Here is an 11,015-nt window from a genome sequence, read left to right as displayed (position 1 = left end):
AGCAATTTGATTGGTAGATTTCAAACTTTTCACCCAATCAAATTACTTATTCCAAAAGTTAATAATTACCCGCCTAGTTGGTATAGCCAGGCAGACGCAATAGGCCGTGGGTTCGATTCAAGCCCGAGGCGCATTTTATCCTGAACGGATAATGTTCGTTTTAGGAAAGGCTGGCTTTCTTCTATCCTGCCTTCCTTCTCTCTTAGATTTCGGAACGAAAGACCTTAGCAATTTTTTTTTAAGTTTGAAATTAAATAGTGCTCTCAGCCATCTTGTCCCTCACTCACCTTTGGTCATATTGAACACCCTGAGGAATGCCAGCAGAGGTCCCTCCAGTCCACAATCCGGCGCGCGACTCAATATGAAATCCGAAGTAGATGATATCCGGATCCGGTTTACTTCAGAGATGGAAATTGTGGAGAAACGAGAACCTGCGTTTTCTATGTAAGATTTTATTTGTGTTGAGTGTTGTTGTGAGTGCCACATTCAGAGATGGAAATTGTGGAGAAACGAGAACCTGCGTTTTCTATGTAAGATTTTATTTGTGTTGAGTGTTGTTGTGAGCGCCACATTTTTTTTTAAGTTTGAAATTAAATAGTGCTCTCAGCCATCTTGTCCGTCACTCACCTTTGGTCATATTGAACACCCTGAGGAATGCCAGCAGAGGTCCCTCCAGTCCACAATCCGGCGCGCGACTCAATACGAAATCCGAAGTAGATGATATCCGGATCCGGTTAAGCAACTGGGTCCGGATGTCGTAGTACGGGTCCGATTTGGATATGCCCAGCAGGATCTTGACGCCGTCGGATTGGTTATCCGGATAGAAGAAGCCGGAGTGAACAAGGAAGTCTGCGTTACGCCGGACCCCGTAGAAATGACCTCAGATTTGGATTTTTCCCAACTTTTTACATAGGAATCGACCACTTATTTATAATTTTTACCCATTTGCAACTGCTCCATTCTCAAACGGGGTGTCCGATTTATAGGTGGAAACTTTGGAAAGCATTTTTTATAACACGTGAACCACTTTTGCTGATGGAAATTCGGGTTCGATTCGTTGCAGCGAGTCACTCTCAGCATCTCACCTACCATCTCATCTATTACACACACATTACACCAGATGAATTAATACCTGCCATCTATCCGAACATTTATACGACGGACGCCACGATGTATACGTAAATAATTACTTTTACTTTTCACTAAATACTCAGCGCGTTGGTTGCTGCAGCATAATTGAATATGGATAATCGTCTGCGGCGGAGTGCCTAAATAACCATGTGGTTCAGTGAACCTGCCGAATTGCCGAACTCGGGATAAAACCATGTGAAGAACCCTTAGCCCAAAATGGCCCGAAAACTAAAATGACGGATACTAGAAAACACTCAGCGCGTTGGTTGCTGCAGCATAATTGAATATGGATAATCGTCTGCGGCGGAGTGCCTAAATAACCATGTGGTTCAGTGAACTGCCGAATTGCCGAACTCGGGATAAAACCATGTGAAGAACCCTTAGCCCCAAAGGGCCCAAAAACTAAAATGACGGATACTAGAAAACGTGGCGTGGTTGGTATCCGGATGAATTACCATCTGGACAAATCACGTCCTGAATTTGATACGAATTGTTTGAAATTTAACTTATTTAACACCGACCTTTTCAGGAGTTCATTCATACTTTTTACCCCTAAAGTTCTTGAATACGTTCTCCCCCCAGTGACTGTTTGGAGGATGACTGTCTGATAGCGTTCAAACCATGTCGAGTTGACTGATAAATTTCAGACAAACTGGGTCCGGATGTCGTAGTACGGGTCCGATTTGGATATGCCCAGCAGGATCTTGACGCCGTCGGATTGGTTATCCGGATAGAAGAAACCGGAGTGAACAAGGAAGTCTGCGTTACGCCGGATCCCGTAGAATATGAACACTTGGGAACCTGCGGTGAAACCCCGGTGAGAGAAACACTCGGACATCTGTTGCACTGGGTTGTAGTAGGTGAGAATCTGTGAAAATGAAACAGAACGTCATTGTGAAAAACATCTTATAGACGAAACACTTTCGAGGAACCATTCCAGCCTGAAAAGCTGATCGACCGAACTGTGTTGTCGTCAAAAGAGGACGAAAACAGAACAACCAGCAATCAGAGTAACTGACAGAAATATCTCCAATATAATTTTTGGATTCCTTAAGAGCCCGTTCCCACGTTTTTCCCGAATGTCCTGTAGGCAATGCAATTTAAATGAGAGTGCATGTTCCCACTACACACGACACGATTTTTTTCCACGACAAGTGGGAAAGAGCTCTAATGCCATACGGAGGAAGGCTGAGAATGGCAGAAAGACAGAAAGGTGTAGTACTTGACTAGCAAAGGGTTAACTCCAATGAGAGATGCAAGTCGTTATTCTTACGCTATAGAAGTATTACTACTATGTTTATCCTTAAGCTGTTGGAGTATTAATTATCAACTGTATTACTACTATGTTTATCCTTAAGCTGTTGAAGTATTAATTATCAACTTTCATTTTCAATGCAAGTCAACTTGCAAGTCATTTTCGTAGCAACAATTCAGCATTTAGTTAACAGCAAGCTACAATTTAGCTTCAGTTCCTGATGAAATGCGGATAATTACGACAATTAGATAATTATTTCAGTGATATCTCAAGTACAAGTATCTATAAATAAACGCAGCTGTCTCTATGAAAGATTAAATACACCTATGATTTATTTAAAAACTTCCTTTTAGTCATATGTGAAAAACATCTTATAGACGAAACACTTTCGAGGAACCATTCCAGCCTGAAAAGCTGATGAAAAGAATGGCAGAAAGACAGAAAGGTGCAGTACTTGACTAGCAAAGGGTTAATTCCAATGAGAGATGCAAGTCGTTATTCTTACGCTGTAGAAGTATTACTACTATGTTTATCCTTAAGCTGTTGAAGTATTAATTATCAACTTTCATTTTCAATGCAAGTCAACTTGCAAGTCATTTTCGTAGCAACAATTCAGCATTTAGTTAACAGCAAGCTACAATTTAGCTTCAGTTCCTGATGAAATACGGATAATTACGACAATTAGATAATTATTTCAGTGATATCTCAAGTACAAGTATCTATAAATATTAAATAAACGCAGCTGTCTCTATGAAAGATTAAATACACTCATGATTTATTTAAAAACTTCCTTTTAGTCATATGTACTTACTTCTGTAGACAGATAGGTAAATTAGGTACACCACCGTACACCTATTACCTACTTTGGTAATTTCATTTAATTTTAGGTAGTGAGCTTTTTTATCATCTTTGCTTTTACTTACACATAATTACATAAATAGGAACTACATACCTTGTTAATTTAATTTTATTTTTAGGTGGCCGCATTTTGTCATCTTTGTGTCATGAACTGATGATAAAACAGTAATTTTTGTCATAGGATCATGGTCATGGCGGTTTAACATTTGACACTAAATTCCCGATACCTACATAGAGTAACTTACCTAGGTTTTAAAAAAGCATCTATTTAGAAATAAAAGCACTGCTTTGAGCTCAATTTATAATTACTTAATTAATTAGTAAAATAATAAATTATTACCTAGTTAAATGTTTGCTCCTCCTCTACATTTACTTCAGGTACTGTACCCCAACCTTTCTACTTGGGACTTGCGGTTACACACCACATTAAAATAATTATTATGACAAAATAAAAAGACGAGATTATTACAAAGTAGGTAATTAAAATGTCTATGACTCAATGGTGGTGGATTCAGGAAAATCTGGATAGCTTGGAAGGTAGCGCGCCCGCCTTGTGAGCGCTAGGTCGCGGGTTCCATTCTCGTCCGCAGTGGGACTTTTCTCCTAAACAGATAAAGTTCCTTCCCGGGAGGGCTGGCTTTCTCGTATCTTGTCCAGGGCCGTATTTAAGGGATTAGGGCGGCTCGCCCCCCACCCTCAGGCTTTATTTTTGCTCCATTGCTAAGTCATACTCCGAAAATTTTGCCTCCCCCCCCCCTCTCCTCAATAAACCTGGATACTCGCTTCGATTTGGGGACGATAAAACCTCCGTCGTTACAGTTTACCTCTATCAAACCTCCTGGAGTAAGCGTTGTAGTTCTTCATCACTTCTCTCTAGGTGGGAGTCTAGTTGTTCTGCAACACATAAGAGGAAGCAATATTTTACCTGAGGGCACTGTCTTGATGTAATGCCTTATTTTGCCTAGGCATTAAAGCATCGCATAGAAAGAAAGCCAAGCTAGTGTGTTTTGTTGTAACATTTACAATATCTCTAACCGTTTAGTCGATATAGCTGAAAACCGCCAAAAAACGGTCGAAACCCGCCAAAAAGCAGTCAAAATACCGCCAACAACAGCACCTGTTTTAACCCAAACGTGTTGCATCCTTGTCACATTTGTGAACTACATACCAAATTTCAAGTATCTAGCTTATACCGTTCTAGGATAAAATCCGCCCCGGGCGGGAATCGAACTCGCGGCCTAGCGCTTACGAGGCAGACGCACTACCAACTAAGCTAACTAGGCTGGCAGTCTAGGTGAGTTTAATGTGAGTGGGCGGGTAGCTTGTCGTCGAATCAAGGGTAAAATCCCTGTTACTTAAGACCTTGGCAGTTATATACGTACAACTGTCAAAAGACAGTAGAGAGAACTTTTTAACGTGAAGATGTGAACTTCTACGATGTCTTCAAAAATCCGATGGACCAAAAATTAAATTAGAACATTTCCTTTGTGTTCAACATTTTTGCCGTCAAAATCAGATAGACCGTTTGAGAATTATGGTGATCTGATTAGTAAATAGTATAAATAATAAAATTGATTGATCATTAATAGTCTCCCAAACAACGGAACCACATCAATATTTAAGCCGGAAAGCGGCCTCAGCAGGCGGCCTTGAAGCCAAATTTAACGGCATCACCACCACCACCACCAGCGTCCACCACCATCAAAATCATTATGGATCAAATATGTTTATTACCGTTCTATTGTTTAGGACTAATTACCGCTACATATTTAGCTGCAAGTATAACGTACGATCACATATTTAGCTGCAAGTATCTTCAAAGAGAAAGGAATAGGAATTTAGCTAAGAAGGCAAACTGGTTTGGGCATCACGATCAGTCAGTTCGCGTCTACGCCAGAAACAGATAAGGTGTTCGTGATAACAGAATAATCTAGTGATAAGAAGAACGCGCCGGTATTTGACAAAATACACGTGGTTTTTGAATTTGCTTTTTAGTATTTATTTCAATTATTTATTTGTTTTTTAAATTAGAAAATCCATAAAACAAATTCATTTTTGATAAAGAGAAGAAAAAATAATAATACAAAATTAATAAAAATAAATGAAATAATATCACATGATTAGTACTAGGTGAGTAAAAAGTTATAAACTACCCCAATTATGTCATAGGAAAATTATTTGGTGCGTTTAAATTTTTGAACTACATATCTCATACCAAGGAAAACTGCTGGATTTTGTACGCCAACCGTTACACCGGTCTTAACCAAAAGTTTCGTGTCGCATCCTTGTCACACTTGACAGCTACATACCAAATTTCTCGAGTAAGTGAGAACAGGGATTTTTCATTCAATTCATGTAAATATGTGGGTATTTTATTTTTCTATTATTATTTGAAGTGCAATGCAGGAAATATGTGATTTTGGCTCGTTAAGTAAATGTAGATGCATATTTTGTTGGTGAGATCTAAGGAGACACTGAATTTCATTATGAATTTTGGAGAAACCTAAAATGCTTCTCAATATGAGACCGTAGACTGAGTAGGTAATAAATATAATTTGAGAATTTGACCACAATAATTGTAGTAGCCTACTGCTGGAGTAAAGGGACTTTTCAGTCCTATGCGAGCAGTATAAATAAGAACTATTATTAATACATTTATTACCTACTCAGTCTACGGTCTCATATTGAGAAGCATTTTAGGTTTCTCCAAAATTCATAATAATGAAATTCAGTGTCTCCTTAGATCTCACCAACAAAATACGCATCTACATTTACTTAACGAGCCAAAATCACACTACTGCTCGCATAGGACTGAAAAGTCCCTTTACTCCAGCAGTAGGCTACTACAATTATTGTGGTCAAATTCTCAAATTATATTGAGGATTACCTACTCAGTCTACGGTCTCATATTGAGAAGCATTTTAGGTTTCTCCAAAATTCATAATGAAATTCAGTGTCTCCTTAGATCTCTCCAACAAAATATGCATCTACATTTACTTAACGAGCCAAAATCACATATTTCCTGCGTTGCACTTCAAATAATAATAGAAAAATAAAATACCCACATATTTAGATGAATTGAATGAAAAATCCATGTTCTCACTATTTCCTGCATTGCACTTCAAATAATAATAGAAAAATAAAATACCCACATATTTACATGAATTGAATGAAAAATCCCTGTTCTCACTTTTAGCTCTTATGCAACTTAACAGGAGAGTAGGCAATTAAATATAATATAGTTCATTCATACTTTTTAGCCTCATATACAGGGTGTTTGAAGATATGCAGAATGATTATTCTGGGAAACTTTGAAAAGCAATACCGTGGGTTGAGACCAATTTACTCGCATAGGACTGAAAAGTCCCTTTACTCCAGCAGTAGGCTACTACTATTATTGTGGTCAAATTCTCAAATTATATTGAGGAAAAAAATCCATACATTGGCTGGGATTGAACCCACACCCTCCTGTTTATCAGGCGATCGTCTTGACTACTACACCACCGAGGCAGGTCAAAAATACTTTCCAAGATACTAGCTTGGCTTTCTTTCTATGCGATGCTTTAATGCCTAGGCAAAATAAGGCATTACATCAAGACAGTGCATGGGATTGAACCCACACCCTCCTGTTTATCAGGCGATCGTCTTGACTACTACACCACCGAGGCAGGTCAAAAATACTTTCCAAGATACCAGCTTGGCTTTCTTTCTATGCGATGCTTTAATGCCTAGGCAAAATAAGGCATTACATCAAGACAGTGCACTCAGGTACAATATTGCTTCCTCTTATGTGTTGCAGAACAACTAGACTCCCACCTAGAGAGAAGTGATGAAGAACTACAACGCTTACTCCATTTTACCGGAAGGGTAGACGACTACAATGAAACCAAAACCAGAGAATACTTGGCCACCAGAATCAAACTACTGCTCAGTGCTTATCCTACCAGTATTGAGGTAAGTAGGAGAGGAAGCAGCAAAATCGGAACAGCCGCGGTAGACAGTAATAGTACACAGAAAAAAGACGGAAGAACACGCGAAGACCGAAGGATACGAAAACGAGGAATACTTGGCCACCAGAATCAAACTACTGCTCAGTGCTTATCCTACCAGTATTGAGGTAAGTAGGAGAGGAAGCAGCAAAATCGGAAGTTGAAAATATTTAGAGAGATTTCGCATCGCTTCCTGATCCCGATAACGCAACCCAAAACTCGTCGAACATCGGACCCCATACCCAAAAAAACAGGATGCGAAATCTCTCTATTGAAAATCAAATTAGATCATATGGTATATACCGAAATTTGTCACAAAAACGTTAAAACATTAAAAATCCCTAATTTTCGAACACTTTGTTCATAGTTCATGGGTGTCGTTTTACTATACCTAACCTCTTCTGGGCTTTCAAGATAGCAACGAGTGTCCATGATAAAGTAAGTCTAATTAATGTGTTGACCGTTGCAATGAACTCTCAAGAATACGTAAAAATCGGAAGTTGAAAATATTGAAAATCAAATTAGATCATATGGTGATGCGTTTTCATTTAACCCTAATCGTTAGGGTTTAGTTTAGGGTTAACAAATGGAAACAGATCATACCGATCGGCAAATGTCGAGTGAGTGGAAACGTACCATTACATTAAGCTACGTTGCGCCTGGTTGGTATCTGGATGAGTGATCATCTGATAAGGTCTTGTCGTCCCGAAAGCGAAGAGAGAAAGTAGACAGAATAGGAGAAAATCAGCCGTTTCGAGAAAGAACCTTATATGTTCAGGATAAAGTCCACACCTGGCAGGAATCGAACTTACAACCTAGCGCTTACAAAGCAGACACGCTACCCTCCAAGCTAACGAGGCTGGCTTATTCCTTTTTACTTCTGGCTTATTCCTTTTCTTCTATGGTAACCTCTTTGTTGGCTAATACTACATATTAATAACTCCTTTTTATATATAATTTTTTCCGAACCCTAATCGTTAGGGTTTAGTTTAGGGTTAACAAATGGAAACAGATCATACCGATCGGCAAATGTCGAGTGAGTGGAAACGTACCACTACATAAGGCTACGTTGCGCCTGGTTGATATCTGGATGAGTGATCATCTGGTAAGGTCTTATCGTCCCGAAAGCGAAGAGAGAAAGAAGACAGAATAGGAGAAAATCAGCCGTTTCGAGAAAGAAGCTTATATGTTCAGGATAAAGTCCACACCTGGCAGGAATCGAACTTGCAACCTATTGCTTACAAAGCTGACACGCTACCCTCCAAGCTAACGAGGCTGGCTTATTCCTTTTTACTTCTGGCTTATTCCTTTTCTTCTGTGGTAACCTCTTTGTTGGCTAATACTACATATTAATAACTCCTTTTTATATATAATTTTTTCCATCCTTCTAATCTTAAACCTATGTTTGTACTAATTTATTATATTATTATTGATGTAAATAAATGAGGCCTGTTTAAACTGTTGGCATAATGGGATTTTTTAGTCTTAGCCGACAGTATATATAAGGTATATGAAATTAAATATTAAATTACTTACTTTACTTTCCGCGTCCGCTTTGACCAATGCTTTTATATCACTATTCCTTTCTTGTTAATGTTTACATTCTTCTCTTTTTTTTCTCAAAAAAGCTCACTACCTAAAATTAAATGAAATTACCAAAGTAGGTAATAGGTGTACCTAATTTACCTATCTGTCTACAGAAGTAAGTAGGTACATATGACTAAAAGGAAGTTTTTAAATAAATCATAGGTGTATTTAATCTTTCATAGAGACAGCTGCGTTTATTTATAGATACTTGTACTTGAGATATCACTGAAATAATTATCTAATTGTCGTAATTATCCGTATTTCATCAGGAACTGAAGCTAAATTGTAGCTTGCTGTTAACTAAATGCTGAATTGTTGCTACGAAAATGACTTGCAAGTTGACTTGCATTGAAAATGAAAGTTGATAATTAATACTTCAACAGCTTAAGGATAAACATAGTAGTAGTACTTCTATCTATAGCGTAAGAATAACGACTTGCATCTCTCATTGGAATTAACCCTTTGTTAGTCAAGTACTAGAAAAGGTCGGTGTTAAATAAGTTAAATTTCAAACAATTCGTATCAAATTGGTATGAAGACTAGCCAGATTTTATCAACGCTAATGTAATAATAATAAGCAAGCTGTTTTTTTCCACCTAATAAGTTATTGATAACATGATAAGTCATTGGAGACACCAGTCGAAAATCTCCTGAAATATACTTAGATATCAACTAATCTGTATGTCGTATCAAATCGGTATGAAAATCCACCAAATAGAAGGCAGTGTTTTAAAATTATTAGATGTCAAATATGAATTATTTGATAAGGTAATGGAGAAACTAGTCCAAAATATCCTGAAATATACTCAGATATTAATTAAATTCCAAATAATTCCTATCAAAAATCAAAAACCGTATGAAAAGGGCCACCAGAAGATTGCAATTTTGCAATACTTAGGTACATATTTTGAAAATTTGCTGTGTTCCATATAGTATACTCACGAGTAAATATAGGGCGTAACATAGGTATTAGCATTCGTGAATGAAGTCATATTCCTTAGCCCAGTGTGTCATACTAGACAGCTCAGTGTGTCATACGTCATACTAGACAGCTCAGTGTGTCATACTAGACAGCTCAGTGTGTCATACTAGACTTTCTCGCGGGCCCTTGGATCGTTCCATATAGTATACTCACGAGTAAATATCGGGCGTAACATAGGTATTAGCATTCGTGAATGAAGTCATATTCCTTAGCTTAGTGTGTCATACTAGACTTTCTCGCGGGCCCTTGGATCAATTCTCTTCAATCGATCTTGTTTTCTCCGATTCATTGCTTGAGAAAAAGTAGCATTCGTTTCCATTCATTTCAATACTTAAAATGGACCTTCACGGAGTCTTCTCAATCAAATATTCACAAAGATAATTGAATAAATTATGACTTGATTACAATGTTAATGATGTAATTCATGTAATGACAACTTGCCGTGAATTCGTGATATACAAAAATAGACAACGTTCATAATTAGGGAATTTTCAATTTCTGTATATTTATTCATAGGAAAATCAACTCCGAAAATTTGAAAACATCATTTATACCTACCTAATTTACAATTTAGGTACTTTTATATTCATAACGTGAGTGTAGAACACTCTTTCATGAAATCGTTTAATTAATTGATGTTTTAGAACAAAGAAAATTAGTCTAGCTAATGGATTCGATACACTTTAAATTTTCCTCAATAATTCCATATAGTATACTCACGAGTAAATATCGGGCGTAACATAGGTATTAGCATTCGTGAATGAAGTCATATTCCTTAGCTTAGTGTGTTATACGTTATACTAGACTTTCTCGCGGGCCCTTGGATCAATTCTCTTCAATCGATCTTGTTTTCTCCGATTCATTGCTTGAGAAAAAGTAGCATTCGTTTCCATTCATTTCAATACTTAAAATGGACCTTCACGGAGTCTTCTCAATCAATTATTCACAAAGATCGTTGAATAAATTATGTCTTGATTACTATGTTAATAATGTAATGACAACTTGTCGTGAATTCGTGATATACAAAAATAGATAACGTTCATAATTAGGGAATTTTCAATTTCTGTATATTTTTTTTTTTATAGGAAAATCAACTCCGAGCATTTGAAAACATCATTATACCTACCTAATTTACAATTTAGGTACTTTTATATTCATAACGTGAGTGTAGAACACTCTTTCATGAAATCGTTTAATTAATTGATGTTTTAGA

The 11,015-nt window shown here is 37.3% G+C and overlaps 1 protein-coding gene across 1 annotated transcript; it reads right to left on the bottom strand.

The window, feature by feature from the left end:
* Nucleotides 1-287: 287 nt before the first annotated feature.
* LOC103516908 (histone-lysine N-methyltransferase setd3-like) lies at nt 288-2,013 on the bottom strand (the record flags this gene model as incomplete). Its single annotated transcript, XM_026829181.1, has 3 exons — nt 1,796-2,013; nt 628-754; nt 288-398 (listed from the first exon to the last, which is right to left on the bottom strand). Coding segments are annotated over exons 1-3 (412 nt in total), but the record flags the coding sequence as incomplete, so codon positions are not given.
* Between the last annotated feature and the right edge of the window lie 9,002 nt (nt 2,014-11,015).

The sequence above is a fragment of the Diaphorina citri genome, unplaced genomic scaffold (assembly GCF_000475195.1).
Source record: "Diaphorina citri unplaced genomic scaffold, Diaci psyllid genome assembly version 1.1 scaffold1695, whole genome shotgun sequence".
NCBI lineage: Eukaryota > Metazoa > Arthropoda > Insecta > Hemiptera > Psyllidae > Diaphorina > Diaphorina citri.
The sequence above is the reverse complement of the archived record's forward strand: the minus strand, read 5'-3'. Positions and strand labels throughout refer to the sequence as shown.